Below are 26,445 nucleotides of genomic sequence, written 5' to 3'. Positions count from 1 at the left end.
AAATTTCCTGAAATCCGATAAATGTCCTAAAATCCTAGAAGTAAGCTAAAATCCTAGAAATGTCCCAAAATCCAAGAGCTGTCCTGAAATCCTAGAAATGTCTTCAAATCCTAGGAACATCCTAAAATTCTTAACATGTCCTGAAATCCTAGAAATGTCCTAAAAACAGAAATGTCCTAAAATTCCAGAAATGTCCTGAAATCCGAGAAATGTCTTAAAATCTGAGCAATGTCCTAAAATCATAGAAATGTCCTAAAACCATAGAAATGCCCCAAAATCATCCAAATGTCCTGAAATCCGAGAAACATCCTAAAATGCTAGAAATGTCCTAAAACCTGAGATACTACCTAAAATCCTTTTAACATGCTAAAATCCAACATGCTAAAATCCTAGAAATGTCCTAAAATCATGGAAACGTCCTAAAGTCTTAGAAACATGCATGAGGCTCCTGTGACTGGCCCCTGGCCCTCTGTCACTTTGCAAAAGTGGCCCCCAAGCAAAGCGAGTGGAGTATCACTGTCCTACACGCTTGGCACACAGGAGGAGTTTCACTCTGCGACCTCACCACCAGATGGCACCAAATCCTCCACCCTGGACCTTTAAAATCACTTTCATTCACAAAAACAAATAGCAGCCTGCAGCTGGAGCTCGGGGACCTGAGTGATGGCTCCTGCACTGTGGTGTGTTGATATTCACTCAGCTCGTTCAAACCGGTTTTCCTTCCTGACGGGAAAGTCACGGCTCAGCTGCCTCCATTTGTCACCGAGATAAGAGCTGATGTCAGAGATTTAGGGAGTCACCTCTCTCTCTGTGTCTTTTTCTCAGCTCGGGGTGAAAGTGTCAGACACATATGTCATCTGTTTCTTTAAATGACGTCTCCAGATACAGCTTTTGAAATATCTGTCTTTCGATTTCGGTCTCCTCTGGTTACTGTTGCTACGCCCGCTTAGTGCTTCTTTCTCTCGAGACACTTTGATGCTGTAACGGTGGCAGACTGAAACAAGAGTCCTTGGACTTAAAAGAAGCAAACAAAAGCTAATTTTTGGCTCTGAGTTGGTTGAACATGCTGTCGTCAGCGGACATTTAAATGTTCCTGCTCACTCAGTTCTTTTCTTCGGGCGTTTTTGTTGACGGGAGCTGGACAGATCAGAGCCGGGGATGGTCTGCATCAGAGGGTTTCAGGTTCATATTGGTGCACTCTCTATCAGCTGAGCTCGAGGTCGCCGGCCCCTGTACTTGGTGGCCAGTGGATTTTAGTTTTGCGATGAGAAAACCAAAATCGGGAAACCGAGCTGTTTCCCTACCACCAGTTAAAAATAGGAAGACAAAACATGGAAAATGATCACTTTTCCGTTTCTTTGTTTTAATAAAAGTCGGAAGACAAAAAAGTGACTCATCAGATTTTCTTTGATAAGTTCACAAATGAAAATCATGAGTTAAAATGCCATCTTCTGTCTCACTTTTGCCCCAGATGTTGTTATGAGTAGTGTGCCGCTCACAGATATTAGAAACGTGATACCTCATTGGCTGCTGCGCTAAGCTTGAAAGGTAAACATTGGAAAGTGATCGTGATCGCGGTTACTGGTTTGAATTAATTTCAGTTACTGGAGGAAAACGAATCAGCTCTGTGACAGAACAGCACTCTTCTGAATAGCCACAACACGAGGACATTCAGGCTCGGACTTATAAATAATCATCATCCAGTGATGGAGCCTTACAAAGTACATGTATTCAAAGTAATTTAGTACAATTTTAAGGTACTGGCACTTTACTCGAGTAACCGCGTTCACTGCTACTTTAAATTTCACACAACTTCATTTAATTTAACTTCACAGTTTCACTAAAGTTCAAACAAGTAACCAACATCACATTCACTTCCCCACATCAAACTACGTCAGTTAACTTTAAATGATGGATGTGAGGCATCCATGGTTTTTTGTTTGTTTTTTTTTCAGGCATGATGTTCCTGAGAGAAGTCAGAGACGTACGTGCGACTTAGATTTATTATGTGAACGCTGTTTACAAGTAAAAGTATGACATGAATTTAGTTTTATCTGTTTCTCATTGGCCTTGTTTTTATTGGCTGGCTAGTGTGTTGTTCAGGGAAATGCTCTGCTATCACTATGGGAAATCTGTGTGTGTGTGTGTGTGTGTGTGTGTGTGTGTGTGTGTGTGGTACACAAAGTACTTCTATAACATGAAGCTTTCATTCGTGTGTGTGATTGTGTGACCAGTCGTTGAGCCACTTTCTTATGAAATAAAAGATAAACCTTTATTGCTCCAGTAGTGCAAAGACAGATTTAAGTACAGATAAAAAAATAATTAGCAGCACTGTTGTAGTCAAGGCCACCTAAACGAGAGTGTATCGACACGGACACAAGATCAAGACTCTGAGGGGTTGAGACAGACTAGACCAGAACGGTGATAAAATGTTGATAAGAAACCAGTCACTCCTCAATTTAATCTAAAATAATGACACACTTTAAAAACACCCACAGAAAACAAATAATTTCCCTACATTCCCTTCGTTAATTGTCATGCTGTTTACAGTATATGTGTTTGTTAAAGTGTAAACCAAAAAACACGGAAATAAATGGAAGTACAAACAAAGTAAGACACAAACAGATACTGTAATAATAATAATAATAATAATAATAATAATAATAATAAAGATAATAATAATAATAATAATAATAATGCATTTTATTTATCAAGCGCTTTTCACAGTACTCAAAGACAAACACACTGCCTGCAGGAGTGTAAGTGAACCTGTTGGTTTTTTTTGTTTGTTTTTTCGTTGCTGCTTATCAGTGCTGCTAATCTAGAGAAACGATGCCTCGCCGTTTTAGAAATAGACCGTGAAAATTGCGTTTTGATAATTATATTGACTCCATACCGCCTTTTATGACAGTTTCAGTGTCTGGGAACTACAAATATATCTGTTTTAATCAAACTTTTTTGCTTCCCCTTCAAAATAAAAGTCTTCTGGCAACGTCTCTGTCGACAAAATCCCATCACTTGTTGACACAAGGAATTTTATTGTGAAACATTTGCAGGACGGTGTTGTTGACGATGCAGGAGCTGCACGGCTTCATAAATGAGTGGAATATGTGCTTATAAATGTGGAAATACAGAACTCATAGCAGCAGGCAGCCCTGCAGAAGTGCGACATCATCACGCTGCCTGTGTGACACCGTGAGTGTGAAACACGCAGCGTTTCGCCGAGGTTGCCGTCATGCGCTGCTCACGCATGCAGTGTGTTGCAGGAGTTAGGCATGACTTTACAACCGATGCTGACTTAAATTTAAGAATGTGTAACTCACTACTGATTTTTAAACAAATGTCTTATAAGGCTTTTTTTTGTTACAAATTGAAATTGGTTGTTTTTGTTATTTTTTCCTCTAATTTTTACTATCATTTTTTAGTGGGTAGCTTGATTTATAGCAGTATTTTATGTAGGATAGGCGTATATAAGCATTGTGCCTATAATTTTCCGTCATTAGCACTATACTTATTTACTTCATGTTGTTATCTAAAATGTATATCCTTATAGTACATTAGCGAGTATACTGTAAGTACTTTTTGTCCTTGTTGTGTAGTGAGTGATGACTTGTACTACTTGTACTACTACAGTCTAACCTCAGATGTGTGTTGAGCTGCTGAAAAATGCTGCTGAACGTCACGAATCAGTTCAAAATCGGCGCCAGCTGTTAAATGAATCGGCCCGTGACATTATTGAAACGAGGAGGTTGAGATGTCGGCTTGTGAACCTCCGTCACGTATGTCAGCGCACTAACACGGAAGCTGCTTGCTGTCAGATAGATAATGTGACACATAAATGTGTTCGTCGATGGCATTTTGATGACATTTCGTCGTCAGCTGTCTCTTTCCGTCTCTCTGTGAGTCAACATGTGATTAGTTAAAGGATGACCTGCAGGTGTGAGCCGGTACCTCAGATTATGTAAATGACATATTTAAATGTCCTCGTCGTGTTTAATATCCTAAAGCTCAATGTGTCCGTGTCAGGTAGTGCAAATGGAAATAAATGTGAACGTCTCTGATGTGATTAAATTTCACGGATTTAAAGCAGAACAAAAACGTCCTCGTCAGGTTATCTTACAAGACAATTGGAGCGAAATGAAAGTTAAATAATAATCATTCTCAAACACCTTCTTGAATTTCACTGCACCGTGTGGAAATGAATACTTTTTGTGTTGTGGGCCCCAAACGACCCCTGAAGGGCATCCAAATTCTCTGGAGCCCACATGTGTAAACCGCAGCTCTGGTGCTGATCCAGCAGCAGATTTTTAAATCCTCTGCGGGCGTTCGGTATTTCAGCTCCCTGTCGTGATACTGCAGCCTCTCGTCTCACATTCATCTTGTGTTTTGGTGAATGTTTTTATTTTACATGGCAACCGCTCAGAGAGGCGCTGCCAGCGCTGCACGGCTGATAACTTTTGATGTGCATTTCCCAAATGTAATGTGACTATTTAAATACAGTTCACATGTGACCTCTGAAAACTGAAGAAGAAATAAACAACGTCTGCAGAGGATTAAAGTTTGATCAGAGATTATTGGTATTTTTTTACAAGCTATTGCTACCATTCTATGAATGTTACTACTTGTTTTTCTGTAAATTTAAACTTTAAATAGGCTGTTTACACTCAATTTAACCCATTGAAACCTAGATCAGCAGCAGTTTTCTTGTGCAGCATCAGAACTCCTTTTCACAAGTATTTAAACATTTATGACTGGAACAAACTGGTTTGATTTTTTTAAAAAAATTGAGCAAAAGGCAATGAGTAACATGCCAAAAAATGTCCTTCAAAAAATAAATTAATGAATTAAAAAAAATTGAAAATTCTCAAAAAAACAAGGGACATGTCAAATTCTAATTATGGATTTAAAATTATATTAAAAATAAGTATCTATATTCATTAAATATTCAGAATTATTAAAGGTATTTTAAAGGTAGTTTCATTATTTTTATTATTTTGATATTTTTTAAATATTTACTTTTTCAAGCTTATTTTATCTAGTTTCATTGTTACTAAAGTTACATCTTGTAACTTTTGACTAATATCTTGCTAATTTTTGGGCCTTGTCTTAAGCTGCTCTTTGCTTTCTCCCCATGTTTTGGAAAGAAATCAAGCCAAGTTGCTCAGGTTTGAAAGTGCACAATTTTTAATTAAAACAAAGTGACAGAGGTCAGATGTACCTTTCATAAAGCTGCAGAGAACTGCTGAATCTGTCAGATAAATTTAGTGCAGAAAGAAGTTCAATATTTTCCATTTTATAGATGAAATTAAGTAAAAATGACTAGAGGAAAAAAGGCAGTACAAGTATCTAAAATTTGTGCATGAGTACAGTTTCTGAAGTTATGTTCAACCAGGGCAAAAAAAAAAAAACCCAAATAATGTCCTTCAGTTTGGAGGCTGAAGGAGATGCACAGTGCTCAGGAAGTCACCTCTGAACAAATGAAAGCTATATAAGGTAAAGCGTCTGGAAACGGAGAGCAGGGATCAAAAGATCGAATGATAGCAGGAAATATGTGCAGCTAATATATATCCTATCTCTCTCCTACACATGCACGCACACACACACACACACACACACACACACACACACACACACACACACACACACACACACACACACACAGGAGGGATTTGAGGCCATAATGAGATATATGAAAGTCTGCTTCATATACGTATAAGATAATTCCCCGGAGGTGAAGCTGAGGGCTGGATTTATGGAGTCAAAGGATCTGATGTTTAACTCTTCTTGGGCCAAAACTCAGGATTACTGACTACAGTGGAGCAGGGTTAGAGGACCAGATTGCTGTTTTAACCCCTTGAAACCTGAGCAAATGGGCTTTATTTCTCTCAGAAACATGGGAAGAAGGCAATGAGAAACAAAAGAAGTAATGGCCCAAGAAATAAGCAAGAAATGAGTAAATAATACAATAAAATAACCTGAAAAATAGTTTAAAAAATAAAAATAAAAAAACAGCAGAGAGATGAACTGGAAATGTGCTTAAAAAACGTGATTTTGTAACATAATTTTAAATTATGTAACTATGATAATTCTAGTTTTTCCCTACATTTTTCTTTTTACCTTGTGTTAATGTGGACAACCCCAGTTATAATTTAATGTAACAAAAAAACATTTATATCATAGCATGAGTATTTTCATTTTATGCTACTCTTCTACTCAACCACATCTCAGAGAGAAATATTGTATTTTTTACTTTTCTAAAATTATACAGCACCTTTAGTTACTCGTTACCTTTCTGTTAACATTGTTCTTAAAAATGCTGAGGAGGAAACCTTTGACCAGAGCGATAATGGAAAGGCGAGCTCCGGTCTCTCAGGATCCGCACGTCGCCAGTTTACACGGCGACAGAAGGGGTTACGTTTTCAAAAGATCAAACTCTGCAACCCGGTTACAAAGATTTACGCTTTCAGGCCCCCAAAATGCAGAAAAAAAAGAAAACTGCAACAAAAGTTTAATATTTTATGCAAAAACGGATGCTATCTTGGTGCATAAATGATCTGAACAGTGCAGCCCTGCGGTGTGCCAGCTGTCTTTCTCTTCATTTGTTCAGCTTGCTCTCGTGCCCTCGTTGGTCTGGTCTGGAAATAAGTGAATTTGTGGGAAACCCTGGAACCAGAAAAGTACTTGTTCCTTTAACAATCTGCTTTTTAACTTGTGTGTTACTCATATTGATGCTAATCACTCCTGGTAAAGGATCTGAAAACTCCTAATCCCCAAATTATTTAACTGAAATCAGCTTTGATAGCAGCTGTTCATCATCAGCTTATTGACATTAACGGGGAGTTTCGCATGTTTCTTGAAATAATGAGAAGAATGAGAACACACAAACTTTCATTCCTGTTCCTCGTTATCCAAATAAACTTTAAGATTAATGTTTTTCCTTTCAGGGAAAAGCTGTTGGTTTAGTTTCATGAAATGAACTTCCTACAAATACAGTAGATGATGTAGACGAGTTTCTATAATCGTCCAAAAAGGTTGAAATTTGATTGTCGGAGATTCAACACATAACAGGGAGGGAAGCAGTTGGTTGTATTTTAAAGATTAAAGTCAGACCTGTGTACATTTTATAAACATGTTAATACTTTAAAATGTTATATAATGAGGCAGAAAAAGTCCTGAGTCCGTGTTTTATTTGGAGCTCGGAGCCACTGGTCCATGGAGGACGTGGGAACAAGTCAAAAGTAAATTTTAAACCTCTCCTCACACTGATAATCCCCCCTCTGGCCCCAAACGTGTATCTTTGAAATACCAAAGGACCCTGGTGTCGTAGGAGCTGCTGTAATTATGATAAAGTCCTGATCTGTTGACTCTTTAAGGAATGAAGTTCACAGATGGGTCAGGGTCAAAGGTCGACACGTAATCCAGCTCACTGTGAACCCGTTTTTACAGGTTTGATCTTCATGTTTCTGTCTTCATTCAGTAGTTTTGTGTTTTTTGAAAAACAACATCTCGGTCTAGAAGTTTTCACAAGCTGAATATGAGAAAATGTTTCAGCGACATTAAAAAACTTTAGTTAGTGTGCTGATGTTAGCGTTCAGCTCAGACCGGGGAGCGCTCAGTACGCTTTACGAATTATTGTGTTAGTCCGAAGTGGAAAAGTGGACTTCTAAAATATAAGTTAGTGCGACTGAAATCGAATTTCTGTATCAGACAAACACACCCAGATAATTCGGTAGGAAGTCGAGCTATTTCGTCATGTAAACACGTCAGTCGCACTTTAACTGAATGGGTGCGGCTCCGCCTCCCTCAGTGTTTACGGATAAAAACGTCGCTTATGAGCAGGGGAGTGGTGCTGCCACATGGGTCAAGCATTTTAAAATTTTGATGACGGCTTAAAATTTCCGTTGGTAAGGGCTGTCTTATTGTATGGTTAATTGGTGAAAATATTCTAAAAAAGTATTAAATTAAATATTGATTTTTTTCAGGTAGTTTAAAACTAATCAATGAAAGCAGAGTTTGCTTGATTGTATGTTTGTAACACAGCGGTTTTCTACTCCGAAGAAATCGTAGATAAACAGATGTAATTGTGATGCAGAATATCAAAGACGGTATAAATATTATAGGTCTAAAGTAACAAGCTGAAAGAGGGCATATCATGGTGGTGCAACATAACATCTGCATACATCAGAGCCCGCAACCTAAATAAACGGCCCATTCTAATTCATCTTATTATTTTTAGAAAGAAAACTATACTATTATATCCCTCCAAATCCTACACACAGAAGCTTGAATCTTTGGGCAAGACTTTAGAGCGGTTACTGTATATAACGATGAAGGCTGCACATCTCGACTTCCTCCGACTGTTCAAAAACCGAGTTGTCAGTCATGACATCAAACCTCCTCTCAGAGCATGGTGTTTATATCAGCTGATTTCTGTTCAGGTGCGGAGGATTCACTCATCAGCGGTGGTTAATGTGTCTGTCCCGTCATTTTTTTAGTGCACGCAGAAGCTTTCACGGATGTTATAAAGTCTGTAAAGTCAACTTTAATCAACCTGATGCAAACATCTCATCCTCACCTGGACACATTTTTTGTGACTCTTGCACATAAAACTATAATTCTTAATCCGTCCTCACAGAGCTCGACACCACACAGCGGAGAAGTGGGAGGTAATTCAGACGTGAGAATTTAAGAATAGCTCATTTTTTGTTTCCTGCTGAGTAGCTAATGAGTGTTACAGCATGACTACAGACTTGTAATGTTGTTTGACATGTACATGAAGTGAATTTAAAGTATTTCGGTGGCTCACTGAGTTCAGCACGCAGAGCTCGACTGCGGTCTGTGTGAAGCAGAAGCCGTGTGTAAATAACGCGCTGTGTGTCGGTGTGAGATCTGTCAGGTCGCTGCAGACACACCTGATAAGCTCCGTCTCTGGGGAAATTCATTTTAGTTCACTGGCACAGAAATGAACCACGATTACAGACAGACTGAGCGGATTTTAAAGTGAAGTCAGTGAACAAAACCTTGATTTTAGATTTATATCATTTAAAACCCCATTATCGCTGTTGTTAATGAGTGAGTTCATATGTTGTTTGCAGAATTCAATATTGTTTTCATGCAAAAGCTAATCATAAGAAGCTATGCGTGCACGTTTGGGACATGAAAATATAAGCTGGGGCATTCGCACAGTTCAAATGAACTGTTTTATTTCTAATAATTCACATAATAAATGAAACCTAACCCAACTACAATAATTCAACCTTACATAATACTCATAGTATAATAACTGCAAGATACACTTTGCATCAGTAACTGTCTCCCAAACATTTCTCTATTATCTGTGTAGGAGGAGCGACCGAAACAATCACCACGACAACATTTTCATCCCTTATTCCAAAAATTCAGTATTCTTACTGAGCTGTTTTCATGGCTATTTAAAATAAATATTTCACTAGTATTCCCATTTCTGCCCATGCATACTGTTTATTTACCAGTCATTATTTAAAATACTCATTTTAAAACTCATTCTTTTCAGATACTTAGTCAGTATTTTTAAATACTAAATCATTATTTAGAGATAACTTATTATTATTTTGAGTTACTTAGCCATTATTTTGAGATAGCAACTCATTATTCGGAGATGCTAGCTCATTATTTTTAGATACTTAGTCATTATTTTAAGATACTAACTCACTATTTTCAGATACTTAATTATTCTTTTGAGATAAAAAGTAAATATTTGGAAATTTAACTCATTATTTTTAGAAATATAATCATTATTTTGAGATATTTGTCATTATTTTGAGATAAAAAGTTAATATTTTGAGATAAAAAGTTAATATTTGGAGATTTAACTCATTATTTTTAGATAAATAAACATTTTGAGATACTAACTAATTCAGCGATACAAACTTGTTATTTTGAGATAATTACTCATTATAATAAGATAGTCATTATTCTGAGATACTTGGTCATTATTTTGAGATACCTCATTATTTTGAAATAATTACATGTCATTTTAAGGTACTTATTCATTTCTTGAGATACTAACTTATTATTTCAAGAAGTTTCTTAACTTAATGACTTACAGGATCTTTCTTGTTTTTTAAATTTCATCACACTGGCAGAAATGTTTCCATTTAAACCAGCTAGCTGTATAAACTGAACTCATTTATTTTTCACTTAAAGTAAAAACAAGATTAACTGATTTCTGTTTGATAAAAAATCAGTTTTAACAGACGACCTTGACTCGGCCATTAAGCTCTCCAGCAGGCAGGTTACCTCAAAGATTAAAAACAAAAGTCTCCTTCTTCCTCTGCTGTTTTATCAAAGCATCAGTAAAAGACTGGCAGCTTTTCATTGCACTGAGTGTTAGTGAAGCTATTGATCTGTGAGAGGATCAAACACTGACCTGAATCAGTTCTATAATGCCACACACACACACACACACACACACACACACACACACACCCCTACACACGCGCGCACACACACACACACACACACACACACACACACACGCACACACACACACACACACACACGTAATGTGAATGGCAGTCATGTGATGCAGCAGTTCAGTCAGCTGTGGCGTGGGAAGCTTTCAAGGCTGACTGATGAAAAGAGGACACACACACATGAACACCATCTAAATGCATGAACACACACACACTCTCCTTTCTCTTTCTCTCTCTTAAAAAAAAAAAATGATAGCAGCCATGTTGTTCCTAACTGTAATTTTAGCCTCGTTATCTGAAAGTCACAGCTGCAGCTAATGTTTTTTTTTTCTTCCCCACAATTTACTAAATATTCCTTGTTCAGTTCATTCAGTTTTTGTCAATTAAATATCGAGTCCAGCCTTTGTTGGCTGCAGAAATAAAGAGAAAATATCAGTTTTATTTTCCTGAAAAATAATGTTTTCTGCAGCTCTCTGCTTCAGTTTGAGGTTTTTGTTTCGGGCTGTAGTATTATGTCTAATCGTTTACAAAGGACAAATATGCTTTTAGGATACATTTGAGGTGCAGTTACATTATATTTAATGTTTTTTGATTTCTATAAATCCAGTTTATTTACATGAATGCATAAGCAAAAAAAGGGATGTAATTTACTCTGAAATTACGCTAAATCTGCACCTAAAAAACAGGTGCAAAGGCTGCAGGACGTCTGGATCTGAGCTATCACAGTGCTGTTTGGATGTAAGTGACTCATAATTAGCAATGTCCTAACTGTAGTGGCCACATGCACGCACACACACATACACACACACACACACACACACATGATTTAAGCCACTTCAAGCCCATGACTTGAATTTTCACCACAGATTTTCTTCACAGTTTGACTTCGTCTGATGCCGCTGTAAAACATCAGCTGTGTGTGTGTTCAGGTGGAAGATTTGTTGATGTGTGTTTTATGTGTGTTTAAGTGGAGCCTGCGAGTCTGTGTGTGATCTATCTCTGTGAACACCGTTTGACTTTCAGACCTCGAGGCCTCCATTTTAAAGATGTTAAACTGGTTGTAAAGTGGTGGTAAATTGGCGGTTAACTGGTTAAAAAGGTAAACCATCAGTAAACTGGTGTTAAACTAAAAGATGTCTGGAGATAAACTGGTGGTTAACTGGAATTAAACTGGTGGCAAACTGACAGCTAATTGGTGGTAAACTGAAGGTGAACTGGCAATTAACTGATGATAAACTGCTGGTTAACTGGTGGTAAACTGGAAGTCAGCTGGTGATTAACTTGCAGTAAACTGGTAGTTAGCTGGTTGTCAACTGGTGGTAATTTGGAGGTCCTGTGGCAGTAAACTGAACGTTATTTGGTGGTAAATTGGTTGCACACGGGAGGCAAAAAAAACATACAAACAGACAAACTGGCAGTAAACGTGTAAACCATGTGAACAGGCAATTAACTGGTGGTAAACTGGATGTTAAATGGTGGTTAACTTGTTGGAAACTGGTGGTAAACTGGTGGTTAACTGGTTGTAAATATTGGTTAACTGGGTGTAAACTGGCGGTTAACTGGCGGTTAACAGGCAGTTTACTGGTTTTGTCCTGCTCTAAAGTTCAGTCTCTTTTTTTCCAAAAACAAAGTCAGAAAAGAGGCACCACTCCAGAGAACAAAAAAGAGGACGAATCGCCTCATGTGTCAGTTTGTTGGGTAAATTTATTTGCAATCAACAGACTGCACACAGACAAACACAAACTAAGAAATATCAGTAGATATATGCTGTTACTTCTCCCCCTCCCTGCATCACACTGAGGGCTGATGGGAACTGGAATTGACACATCATGCTGCCTCGCTTTTATTCCCCCCATGATGCTGCTGTCGCCTCGGTCGTTTTATCTCGCTGATGGTTGTTGAACTGACGTCACGGCAGAGCTGCTCACACCAGCAGACACACTTACAAACACACTTACAAACTAACAAGCAAGTAAACAGCTACAGAAACTCATTATTTTCATCTTTTCTGTGTTAAATTATTAATCAAGCAGATTGCACTGCTGTCTTTATTTTTTTTCCCTTGTCTAATTGAGCATTTAACCCTATGAGGCGCAGTCTGATAAATCTGTCTAAACTTTAGAGTCTGAGACTTTGACGAAGGCAGCTTCAGTCTGGGATGATTTCACGACTTTCGGATGACTTCGTGGCAGAGGGTGACAGCATCGAGAGAACGACCGTAATGAGGAAAAAGACTCACAGAGGAGATAAGGAGCGATAATGTACAGTACATGAAACTTTAATTATATTCACACACACGACTGTAATTAAAGTGAGACAGTAATCTGGGTCAGCTGCATATAGAAAAGGTACACGGTGTCATTGTGTTACATAATTAAAGTGTTAATGGATTCCTGCCACACCAGTCCACTTCATATTCACTTCAGGGAAGATTTTCTGTTTGCTGGAAATAAAGCTGCGTTCACGACGCGAGTCTCTCCTGACTCACATTATTCAAAGGTAGTTAACGCCACAGTTGGGGAGCTGTAGCAACAGATGATATTCATGTTAAAATAGGTCACTAGAGTCCAGACCTGTGTCCTGTTGAACATTTGTGGTGCATCATGAAGCGCAAAATACGTCAACTCTTGGGCAACTAAAGTTGTATATCAAGCAAGAATTGGAAAGAGTTTCACTCTAGCAATTAATGTCTTCAGTTCCCAAACGCTTAGTGTTAAAACAAAAGGTGATGTAACACAGATAGGGATGTCAACAATAACTAGCCGAAAGTACTTTTGACCGGTTACTTGGTCTGGGCGATATAACTTAAAAATAAAATCTCCAATTTTTTCACAACAAACTCGATTAACGATTTTAATCAGTTTTTTTTCACTCTCAAAAACAAACTACAAATGACAAGAAAATCACAGTTTTACTTTGATTTAGCAATAAAAATTAACAAAGACAAACAGAAAAATGTAGAGGGCTTCAGTCATTTTTGTATATCACAGAGTTTTTCATAATGTTCAGATCTGCTGTTGAAACCGTCATTTAACATTAATTCCATGTTAACAAATAATGCTATTCATTGTGGAAGGGAGCAGTCATCCGAAACTACAAATTCAAATGAATAGATGAAATCAATTTATCACCCAGACCCACTAGTTACACGTAAAAATGAAGCCACTTACTCACAGGGGTGAGTTTGGGGGGAATTAGGTTAGAGGGATTTGCAAATCATTAAATTCTATATTTATTTGCGTTTTACAGAGCGTCCCTTTTTTTAAAATTTTATTTTATTTTTTAAATTAGGGCGAGTTACAGATGAGTTTTTTTCTGTCGATCAAGTAATGATTGCGGCCCAATGTAGGGGTCCTAAATCAGAACCTTGTGGGACACCAAGTTATGTGAACCGCTGAATCAGCACATTTCAGTTATCATGTCACATGTTTAGCATATTTGCATGAAGCATGAGGTGTCTTTTATTGCTGATTTAAGGTTTATCAGGAACAATTCATTAAGTTTTCAGTTTCAAATATTTAGGAACTGCTCAAATCCTGGCTCCTTATAAAAATCTGTAACTATCTCTCTAGTAACAACTGTGTTTTGTTTGAGTTTTATATTTCCTAAAATAATAATTCATATGAAAACCTCTCTGCAACTTTACTGTAACTAATTTCCATAATGAGACCAAATATTAATGATGAACACTTAATTAGACACTCATTACATCATCACACGGGACTGTTGGATTTGATGAAAATGAGGGTAATGAGAAAAACGACCTTTCAGTAAAGTCGCAGAGATAATTTACATGTGAAGTTGAACAGCTTCTCGTTAGCCTGTAATTATCTCACGTTAACGTCCTGCTGAGTGTTCAGAGACCGGCAGCACCATCACATGAAAACAGGGAATTTATGGACGAGTTTCATGAACATCACACACATTTAAATTCACTTCAGCAGCTATGTGGAGGCAGCATCAGTCTTTTTGTGTATTTAAGATTATTATTATTATTATTTTACTGGATAAAGATACCAAATACTTAATTGTCAAAATCAAACAAATAAGGGTGTAGTGAGAACAATGTAGTGGTGTGTTTGAGGACTGATTTCGTCATATGTATCTCAAGAAAAAACGCAATTAGACTGCAAGTTAGACAAAGTCTGGGAGTGCTTGGATTTAAATGACGTGACTCGACTCGAGATGTAATGTGACGTTATAAGACCCACGGGACTCTACAGCAGCATCAATAAGCTTGAATTTTATTGATTTTTGGGTTTTGAAAAAACAGAACTGGGTCCTCTATAGAACAGGGTTTCGATCCCCCTCCTATATGTTTGTAGTGGAAATAAACTGTGGTAAACTTCCCAAGTTTGCATTATGTAACCTACTAGTTTGTTTATTTGTCTGGTGCGGTGCAGTGCATTCTGGGAGTTGTAGGTTTTCTTGAGCAAAAGGGAAGCCCTTTTGCTCTGTTTTATCTGGTCTTGTAGCACCCATTTCAAAATATTTTGCTCTTTCTAATGCACAGACTTCCTAGTTTTATGACAGACCATCTTTCCAGTGTCAAAAACCTCTTAAAATATTTACCTGTTTATCTGTAAACATATAAATAGGTAAATATATCTGGGCTGTATCTAAGATAGAATAACAAGATACGCAAATGCTATACTGCTGCAGAGTGTGAGTGAGTACAAAGTTTTCAATCCTTAAAATAATATATTTAAATGGAAAATCAAGAGTATAATGAGCTAAAGAAGCTTGAGGATTCAGTTTGGGAATAATTGGAGATTTGCAGTAAACTAAAATAAGGAAAATTTAAAAAACTATCAGTGGTCTAAAAGAGTCATTAGCTCTGTGTTACATTTAGTTATTGAGCAGCAGAGGAAAGAGGAGAAACACGGAGAAAGCATGAGAGATGTAAGAGCGGCTGATACTCAGAGTCAAAAGCAGCGGTGGTGGGCGAAGCTGAGAGGCTGAATCCTTTGTGACAGGCCACGCTGCTCTTGTCGTGCTGGAGTTAATGTGGTGTTGACAGATTTGTGACCTTGCAGCAGAAAACCAAGTGAAAACTCTCGCTGCTGACGAGATGGAAGACATTTAGATAATGAAGGTTTGCCCAGACTGTAAGAACGTCACTATTTATGAGTAAAAATGTACATGCATGCTGTTTTTTAAATTAATACAGCTACAGCACCCCGACTCTGGCAGCGTCACCGTCAGTCTGCACATTTCAATAATCCTCCTACAGTTTTATGTGCTGCTTTTGTTTGAACTAACACAGAAACTAGATTAAATTTTGGATTTATTTATCTGATAGATAAGCAGAGGCTGGCGTTGTCTCACATCTCAGATGAGGAGACATGAATTTACTCTTTTTTGGTCTCTACCATCCACTGCTGAAGATCTCTGTCTGTTTAGCTGCTAAATGCTCCGCTGTGTTCATCATTTAGTCTCAAACTGTGTCTGCCGTCTGTTTGCTGATCAGCTGGTGGTGTACTGTTGTTTTTTGCTGATTTTCTCTAAAAAACGTTGTTGTGAGCGCAGCAAGATTCAACTAAATGTGTAAATTTGTGGTTCGGTTAGCTAAACAATGAGTTGAAACTCCATAAAGCAGAGAGGAGCTCCAAAGACACCCGTAGAAAAAAAAAGTCTGCGATAAAACCTAATGGGCCTCATGCAGCAACGTTCTCTTAAATTTCTCTCATATTTTGTCTTCATTTTCCGGTAAGAGAAAAGAGAGGAGAGGTCTCTTACCCAGGTGTGCGCAATGATGAATCCCAGTTGATCTTAAGACACCTGTTAGCAGGTGTTAGCAGGTTTTAGCAGGTGTTAGCAGGTTTGAGCAGTTGTTAGCAGGTGTTAGCAGGTTTTAGCAGGTGTTAGCAGGTGTTAGCAGGTTTAAGCAGGTGTTAGCAGGTTTGAGCAGGTGTTAGCAGGTTTTAGCAGGTGTTAGCAGATGTTAGCAGGTGTTGGCAGGTTTTAGCAGGTTTTAGTAGGTGTTAGCAGGTTTTAGCAGGTGTTGGCAGGTTTTAGCAGGTGTTAGCAGGTTTTAACAGGTGTTAGCAGGTGTTTGCAGGTTTTAAGCAGGTGTTAGCAGGTTTGAGCAGGTGTTAGCAGGTGTTAGCAGGTTTTAGCAGGTGTTAGCAGGTTTTAGCAGGTGTTAGCAGATTTTAGCAGGTGTTAGCAGATTTTAGCAGGTGTTAGCAGGTTTTAGCAGGTGTTAGCAGGTTTTAGCAGGTGTTAGCAGGTCTCTTTGTGCAGTGAGAATGAGGCGTGAATCAAACTGATGAGTGATTTTATTTTAGTGAAGCTGCAGACTGTCACTGTGAGTCTTCAGTCAGTCAGACTGATGTCTGTCCTTGAGCCGACATGTTTGTTTCCCGCTGTCACAACATGTCTGACTCCATCACTGTCACCGCGTCCTTCGCAGCTTCTTCTTCTCCTCACTTTAATGCTGACTGTTGGTTCTCAGCTGTAAGTACACCAAAAAAAAAAAACAACTTCATGCACATTTAAACTGAAACACACTGACTGTGACTTCTGTTTTTTTGGGTCACTGCAGCATCAACATCATACTTGAGTGTACTCATGTCTGATTAGCCGAATAGTGTGTGCGAGTTTTAGTGGTCTGGCTCCAGTTTAATCACACATCCCTCTGTAACCATGGCAACATAGTGAAACGGCAAGCCCAGGAACATTGACTTTGACCTGACTTTAGTGAAAGCTTTCTTCATTTAATTAGGGCTTCTTAGTAAAAGTGCTCAAAAAAATCAAACAAATTCTCATATTTTTACAAATATGAAGTGATTGGACATGGCCAAAAGTATGTAGACACATGATAGTTGTGCGTTTCATCTACAGTCTTTGTCTTTATTGCCCAGCAGTAGCAGCTCAGAGCAGATCTGATCAATCTGCTTTTTGGGTAGTGAGTTGTCAGTTTTAACATTAAGTCAAGTTTGTCAAAATTCTACTTAAGTACACTTCCTTAAGTAAATGTACTTAGTTAGACTCCACCACTGCTGTTCAGGAAGTTTTTGTGGATATTAGAGGGACATGCAGAGTGGGAGTCCACAGGTACACCAGTGTCTATCGAACTTTTAGATATTTTTATTAAAACTACAGTGAGATTCTCCGTCAAGTTAATCAGGATGCTGCTCTGAATGACCTCCAGTTCTGATTAGCTCGTGTCTGATATTTCTGCCGGCGGTGGAGTAATTTATGCCGTTAACGTGGCAACAGGGAGACAGGATGAAGAGATCTGAGACACCACAGGGAGACGGAGCCAAGAGTTAATTAGAAACAGCGATGAACAGGACTTGTAGAGATATTAGTCTTTTCAAAAGGAATTAAGGCTGGTAGCCGGTGATTAGGGAGGCCTGTGAATGTGACGGTTTTTAACTGTGTGGAATGATAATGTCAATGATATGAAGGACTTTTTAATCTCTCCTCATACTTTAATGTCACTTCAGCAAATGCCTTAAAACAATGATCAGTCTCGCAGGCCGTAGGATTTTTTTTACTCTGAAAGATGAAAAAAAAATAGAGAAAACTGACTGGATTCTTCTGACATAACCGCTGATAATAAATCATTACATAACAGCAGAACATCCTCCGACATGTGGTGTGTGTAACTGTGATTTACCTTCTCTGAGGTCTGAGAGATGAACGCAGATCATTGAGGGTTTAATGCCGAGAAATATTTGATAAATATCAGATTTATTGCCAAGTAGGTTTTCACACAACGTACAAGGAATTTGCCTTACTGTTTTTGTGCATAACAATAAACATAATAAGAGAATATAAAATAAAGGCAAATACTGCAAAGGTCAAGAAACATAAACTCGGAAACATTAACCCTTTGAAACCTGAATCAGCTTTTCTCAGACACATTTCACACGTATTTCAACCATTAAACCGTAAGTAGATTGGTTTGATTTCTTTCAAATACATTGGGAAAGGACGAGGCAAAAGAAAATGTCTTGTAATTTTCATAAAATTAGCAATTTAGAAAATTATTTTTAAAAAGCATGGGGAAAATTCTAAGCCTAAACTATATTTACCATTATCATAATTATATATTTTAAATTATTTTTATTTTTATTTTATTTTTAAGCACTTTTTTTTAGGCCATTCCCTTTTTTAAAACTTACCATTTTTTTGTTGTGAGTTTTTATCTCTTAGTTGTTTTGTTTCGTTTTGTTTCAGGGATTTTTAGTTGTACTTTTAAAAACTATTTTCACCCCATTTTTAGTAAAATCTCTTCCTAAGTAGCCCATTACCTTCTTCTCATGTTTTTTTAAAGAAATCAAGAAAGTTTCAAAGGGTTAATAATAAAAATCTGAAAAAATATTGTTAAATGTGTCCAGGACTGAAATAGCTGTAGAGTTTTTTCACAGTGTGAAAATATATTTATCACTTTTTGTTTTGTCCTCCAGGTGGCGATGGTGCCCGAGGTCCCGCACCCCTTCCCCACAGTGGACGTGCCCGACCACGCCCATTACACCATCGGCTCTGTGATCCTCGCCATCGGCATCACCGGCATGGTCGGCAACTTCCTGGTCATATACGCCTTCAGCAGGTAGGACGACTTCCTGTGCCCAAATAAGGTCATGTTGTTCCTCTGATCCCTATGCTGCTTACAGAAACCCTTAATCCAGGCATGTCAAACTGGTCCACAGGGGGGCCGGTGTGGCTGCAGGTTTTTGTGCCAACCAACCAAGAGCACACAGTTTGACCAATCAGCTGTCTGAAGACGGAGATCAGTTGATTAAATGAGTCAAGTCTGGTGTGCTGCTACTTGGTTGGAAACAAAACCTGCAGCCACACCGGCCCCCCTGTGGACCAGTTTGACATGTAAGCAGAAAGCTCAATCACATACTTGCATCTCACTTTAACAGGTTTTGCACCATGCAACATGCATTAGGTCACATGGATTGATGACAGATTGAAATAAAATTATACAGTAAAACAAATATCTGTGCAGACAAATACATGCTGATCCTTAGCTGAAAATCAACGTGTAAGTTCAGCGAGAAGACGTTTTTCTGCTGAATGTGTGCTAGTGTGGCTTAGCAGGTCAGAGATAAAGCTTGAAGCTAATCCGATGTTTTGCAAGTTATTTCATTTTGAATTTTAATTAAGAGCAATAGGAAGAGGCTGAAATCTTGTGTTTTCTTCTCGTTTCTTCAGTTAAAAGTCGAGCAGCTGCAGATGTTGTGCATTTTATCCTGAGTGCAGAATTTACAGGCACAGTAATCCAGACAATATAAAAAAGCAGGTCAGTTGTTTGATATAAGAGATGATTCTCAGCGGCATTAAATTAGATTCATGTTTGCACTCAATCATTGCACAAAGTGCAGGTACTGAGATGATAAAATGCAGTGTAGCATATATTGATGATCTGGGCAGTTTCAATCACCCGCTGTAGAGCCTTCCTGTCCTGGGCTGTGCATAAACCATGCCAGTTCGTGATGTTTCCAGTCAGTCTGCTTTCTGTTGCTCCTCTGTAGAAGTTAACCAGGATCTTGCTCTGGAATTTAGTCTTCCTAAGTTTCGTAGGAAGTAGGGCCTTTTCTGTGCTTTTTTAACCTGGGTGGTGATGTGTGATGACCAAGATAGGTTTTTAGTGATAGTAATTACAAGGAACCTATAGCTGTTCACCTGCACCACCTCAGCTCCACTGATGTAGACAGAGGTGTGTGTATTTGCCTCCTTCTTTCTTAAATCAACATCAGCTCCTCGGTTTTACTGATGTTAAGCAGTAGGTTGCTCTCTGCAAGATTGCCGATCATCGTTGTTGGTGGTGTCGTCCACATAATTTACAATCGAGTCCCCCTGATGTCTGGGAGTGCAGTCATGGGTGTACAGTGTGAACAGGAGGGGGCTGAGCACACAGCCCTGGGGGGCTCCGGTGTAATGTAGAGGAGTTGGGACTGCCAATCCAACTCTCTGGGGTTTGCATGTGAGGAAGTCCAGTATCCAGTTGCAGAGTGTTGTACTGAAGCCCAGAGTGTTAAGTTTTTCAATCAGCTTCATGGGAGAGATCGTGTTGAATGCCGAGCTGAAGTCAACAAACAGCATCCAGATGTAGCTGTTCTTATTCTCCAGGTGAGTGAGGACTGAGTGAAGAGCAGTAGATATCACATCTTCTGTGGATCTGTAGGTTCAGAAAGCATACTGGTGAGGGTCCAGGCTGGCAGGGATGTTGTTTTTTTTATCTGCTGGAGAACCAGTTTCTCAAAGCACTTCATCAGGATGGGGGTGAGAGTCACAGGGTGGTAGTCATTAAGACTAGACATTGCAGTCTTTTTAGGTACAGGGACGATGATGGCTGTCTTGAGGTAGGAGGGACCAATCTCTTGAGAGAGCGAGATGTTGAAAATGTTATTTATAACATTGACAAGCTGTTTAGAACAAGTTTTCAGTACACATCCAGGAACGTTGTTGGGGCCGGCAGATATGTTTATATTTACTCTCAGCAGGAGTGTGCTCACATCTGCTGTGGTCACTGAGAGTGGCCGGTCCTCTGGAGGCGGAGTAGGCTTCACAGCTGAGTCCTTATTGAGGAGGTCAAAGCGAGCGTCAAATGTGTTCAGCTCGTCCAGCAGCGAGGCGTCACACATGATGGGGACGCTCCTGCTTTTGTCGCCTGTGACATTTTGAATCGCCTGCCGCATATCTTTAGTGCTGCTGCAGTTGAGGTCTCTCTCCAGTCTCTGCTGATGTCTCCTCTTAGCCTCCTTGATGCCAGCTCTCAGTCGTGCTCTGCGATCATGTATGTCTCCTTGTCTTCTGACTGAAAGGCAGCTTTTTTTGGCTCTAAGAAGAGCTTTCACCTTCCCATTCATCCAGGCTTTCTGGTTGGGGAATGATCTCACTGTCTTTGTGATCACCACGCCATCAACACATCTGCTGATGTATGACGTCACAGAAGATGCATATTCTTCAAGATTTATCTTGTTATCTTGAGTAGCATCTTTGAACATTTGCCAATCTGTGCACTCAAAACAGTCCCGTAGACCTGCTGTGGCTTCATCTGTCCACACTTTAACAGTTTTAACTGTTGGTTTGACTCTTTTAATCCGCTGACAATATGTCTGCAGAAGGAGCAGAGAAATATGATCTGACAGGCCAAAGTGAGGGCGTGGAAGAGCTTTGTAGCTGTCAGGAATATTTGTGTACACGTGGTCCAGGATATTTCTTCCTTTGGTGAGGATGTGGACATGCTGGTGGACTTTAGGTGAGACAGATTTGAGGTCTGTTTGATTAAAGTCAGCAGCTACTATGAAGAGTCTGTCTGGTTGTTGGTGATGTTTCTGCAGATGGCATCATCCAATTCCTGCAGTGCATTTTTTGAATTTGCTTCTATTGCTATATATAAATATATCTACAGCAACTATAAAAACACAGGTGAATTCTCTGGGCTGATAATATGGACGACATCTTAGCACCAAATACTCAACATCTGGTAAGCACAGTCCATTTAACTGCGACAGTCCATTTATAATTTTTACAACAACTCATGTCGAGTCTCTTCAAAACCCACAGCTGCTGTCAGTCGTTCTCTCAGATCTCACGACCCTCAAGAATCAGCTGACTGCAACAATTTCTCTTTTAAAGGCACCGAAAAAACAAGACAATGAATTGCGAGGAACGAAAAGCCAACCGTGTGGCTCTCCTTAAAGCCAGGCAGTCTCTGCAACAAGAGGAACTCTTCCAAAGCAATGAGGCGCTCCTTACACAATTTAAGGAGCTTTGCAACAAATTTGAAATCCTCATTTACAAACACAATGTCCTGCGCCTTGAAAAAGAGGCCTGTTTGAGAGACAACATGGACCTAAACATGCAGCTCTACAACCTTCAAAAAACCCAACAGAAGGAGGACGTTTTCCAAACACAACTGGCCCTTAAAGGAGAAAACAAGAGGCTGCAACAAACTGCAGATGATCAGTGGAAGAAGATTAAGAACCTCAAGGAAGAGTGCCGAAAAGGGACGTTAGTGTTGTATAAGCGCTGGTTTAATGGTGGGTTCAACTCATTCCCTGAATCAAAGTCTTCTGAGGAGGAGGAGGAAGACACCAACCGCCCTGAGGTGACCGGCTCTGGAAATCTCCGCCAGATGATGATGACAAACCTGGGCAAGAGACTTGTCAGTGGCATCACTGGAGCAGAGAAGTTTTTCAAAATGGACAAAAAGCAGGAGTTAAGTACGACCAGTGAAGACCAGGCTCTTCCTGGTTGTTCTCACTGGGCAGATTAGGCACCGATGATTTCTTTAAAAGGACTGAGTGAGCTGAGAAGAGCGGCTGTGCAACAACCAAAACCATAGGTCACAAAAATAACCAATAAATAAAAAATAACGGCAATAATAGGGAATGACTGCTTGTCTCTGGTTTGACTCAAAACTATTTCTGTAAATTTCATTAGTGTTATTATGTTTTGAATGAATTGATCTTTATTTTGAACATGTAACAACAAAACAAAATACACAGAAGCAAACAAGCCTTACAGCTAAGTGCAATAATAATAATGATAATAATAATAATACATTTTAATTTTAGGTGCCTTTCAAAACACTCAAGGTCACCTGATAAGGTAGAGTTTTAAAAAAAACAGCAGTTCAGCAACAGATCAGTTAAATCAAGACGGCAGTTTTACAGTGTATAAAATCATATGTACAAAAGTTAAGTGTGACTGAAAAAATGTGGATTGGGATCAAAGTGAATGTGCATTATATATAATAATATATGATGGAATTTGCCGGACGAGCACTAAAGTGGGCATTTCTGTAAAGGGGAGATTTCATTCAGATATGTTGAGCTGAGAGGTCAAGAGACCCCAAAATTTAACCTAACTTTGCAGCGTCATGTAGCTTTCTCCCTGGAAATGTACCACTGGATTCCTCAACAAGCTATTTGACCCCCTGAAACCTCAGAAAACTGGTTTGATTTCTTTCAAAAACATACGGGAAAAAAGGCAATGACCAACTGGGCAGGACGTGTCCCACAAATTGTAAGAAATTAGTAAAAGGTGACAAGAGAATCACCTAAAAAATACATTTAAAAAAAAGAAAGGATTATAAGATTAGAAAATGATGCAATAAAATTATGATTTTTTTTCTTAATAATAATTTTCAGCAATGTGATGGGGAACTTATATATTTTTAAATTACTACATTTTTTCAGCATTTTTCACATTTTTGTCATTTATTTTTTTATTATTTTCAGGTGATTTTATTGTAACTTTTTTAACAGATTTTTTTTATTTTTTTTTTACCAATTTTTGGGCCATGTCTTGTTCAGTTGCTCGTTGCATTCTCCCCATTTTTTTTTTTTTTTAAGAAGTTAAACCAACTTGCTCACAGTTGAAAGGGTTCAAAGGGTTCAAAGGGTTAAAATTATGGATTGAAGTCTGGTTGTTCAGTAAATCAATTTACATTCCTATTTAATGCTTTTTTTTTCTGCTCGAGTAATATAAAAATATAATACGTGTACTCGAATATGGAAGTTACTTAAAATACCTCCTAACTTCCAACAATTGATCAAACGACTCGATAGTGAGGTTTCACCTGAGTCTACACTCAGACAAAAAGGGCGATACTTTCTGTACCTAAAGATCCATTTTTAATGTCGTGAATCTTCTTTGAGAGGCTGAAAGTCAGAGAAGATATAAGAAACGTAACATCTTTGACAGATAAGCAGGTTTTGTGTGTTTGAGGTGGAATAACTGGACGAATCACCGACATGATGTAGAGTTTTTAAAGCCGCAGAGGTTTCAGACGGAGGTTTAATCTGTCCATCCTCCGGCTGCAATGAGTCACAGCTTCCCGGCTTTTATCGACCAAACACTTTTCTTTAATCAGCGGCAGAGAAAACGTCTTTGTCCCAAAACGAGTATGAGTCTTTTTTAGAAGCTTCAGCACTTAAGACGACTCCAACCCACATATTGATTGGACCATTTGTGGGACACGTATTGATCCGTCATTAAAATTAGAGACCTTGTCCATGATGTGTGCTCCATTGATTAAATGTTTATTTTAGAACTGAAGCGGCGCTAAGTGGTTTTCCATGCAGGTTCCTCCTCGTCTTCCGAAACGGACCTCTTGAACCTCGGAGCGTCCCGACACCTGCTGCCGAGATTTCGTTCAGCCACTTAACCCTTTGAAACCTACATCGACATCACTTCACATATGCTGCATTCAGACACCTTTCATGAGTATTTAAACCTTTGAACTCAGTGTCCAGAAAACTATATAATTCTATATTTAGAATTAGTAGGGGTTTTTTTTTTAGGTAATTTCCTTGTTGTTTTGATTTCTTTACTTTTTTCCCCCATTTTTTTATTCATTCTTATTTTTTGGTTAGATTTTTTTTCTCATTTTCAGACTTTTTTTTTTTTTTTTTTTTTTACTAAATTCATGCTCTCTCAGTTAATAAAAGACACTTTTAAAAAACACCTTTTTCACACAACAGTGAAAAAATACAAGTAAAAGTTCAGCATTAAAAATATTACTCCAAAAAAAGTAAGGATTTTTTGAAAATAATCCAAAAAAGGAAAGAATATCCAGATAATTTATAATCATAATAATTAAATAGTTATGTTATGTTATTTTAAAAAAAAAGTCAAATAAATACAGATATTGTTTTTTATTTTCAGAATTTTTTCCAGGTCATTTCTTGTTTGATTTTTGGCTTATTTGTGCTTATTTTTAAGTTAATTTTCTTGCAACTTTTTTTCAAATTTTTTTGGCCACGTCCTGTTAAGTCAGCTGTTGTCTTAAAAACAATTTTCTTAGGTTTCAAAGGGTTAAAGTAGGCTGCTTACCAGTAAACATATTAAAATGTCAGAGCACCTGGAAAGCATATGTGCATATAAGTCCCAATGCTGTTACACCAATGCTAAATTAGCACTTAGGGAATACATCTTGAAACAATAATTATTTTAATTAATTAATTGTTGGCTTTGTAAAAACAGTGAAAGTGGTGAAAAATGATGTCACGATGACTCAAAGTGACACCCTCCCAGTGTTTGTTTATTTGTTTGTTTCATCTCAACATTAAAACTTGACATTATTAAAAGAAACAGCAGCAAATCTTCACATTTCTGAGGCTCAAACTGTGAAACGCTTCTACATGAAAAATGACTTTAACCATCAAAATAGTGTCTCATTAATTCTCTTTCAATCATCTAACTGATTAATGGACCACACCAACCGTGTGTGCATGTTTGTGTGTTTTTGTGTGTGTGTTGCAGGAGTCGCAGCCTGCGGACGCCGGCCAACATGTTCATCATTAACTTGGCGATCACAGACCTGCTGATGTGCGTCACCCAGGCGCCGATCTTCTTCACCACAAGCATGCACAAGAGGTGGATCTTTGGAGAGAAAGGTCGACGACTGCGCACGCACACACACACACACACACACACACAGAATATGTTTCAGACCCTGAAACTTGAAGCAGCAGCAGTTAATCACACTTGTTTGGGTGTATTTTTACTGCAGACAGTAAAAATGTGTCATGATCATGTATTCTCTCTCCCTCCGCCTTCACTGTGTCACATCGGTTTTTCATTTCCCGACATGAAAATGTGAATTACCGGATTTCAGCTCAGAGAAAACATTCGATCCTCCTCCGTCTCCCCAGAGAGAGACTCCTCGGGGTCATTTTTAATATGACAGAGAGGAGAAGGAGGTGTTGACTTACTGCCTTTTTATTATAATTAATTTAATTTAAAGTCATAAATTGGCACTGTAAAATATTAAACTACATATTAAATCATTTCCTAACCTGTGTGTTTGTGTTTAAAGGGTCACTCACACCCGTAGAGATCACAGGTAAACATTTCAGCGTGCTGTTTTACCTCTGCACTCAGCGCTCGCATGTTGAACTTCCCTCAGACTTTTTTTACTCCACTTTATCTGAAACATATTTTACACACAGCTGAACAAAATTATGCTGATTTATAACAGATTTCCGCACCTTTCCCCCCCCCGTCTCGTTATCAC

The 26,445-nt window shown here is 38.5% G+C and overlaps 1 protein-coding gene across 1 annotated transcript in view; it reads left to right on the top strand.

The window, feature by feature from the left end:
• The window catches only part of opn4a (opsin 4a (melanopsin)), a 49,618-nt gene that overhangs the window by 7,399 nt on the left and 15,774 nt on the right, over positions 1–26,445 (top strand). The window contains exons 3-4 of the mRNA XM_088086998.1: positions 18,875–19,017; positions 25,692–25,825. Coding sequence (XP_087943124.1) covers positions 18,875–19,017; positions 25,692–25,825 — 277 coding nt within the window. The remainder of the gene's footprint in view (positions 1–18,874; positions 19,018–25,691; positions 25,826–26,445) is intronic.

The sequence above is a fragment of the Plectropomus leopardus genome, chromosome 13, assembly GCF_026936395.1.
Source record: "Plectropomus leopardus strain MGB_pleo_1.0 chromosome 13, ASM2693639v1, whole genome shotgun sequence".
NCBI classification, from domain to species: Eukaryota; Metazoa; Chordata; class Actinopteri; order Perciformes; family Serranidae; genus Plectropomus; species Plectropomus leopardus.
The sequence above is the reverse complement of the archived record's forward strand: the minus strand, read 5'-3'. Positions and strand labels throughout refer to the sequence as shown.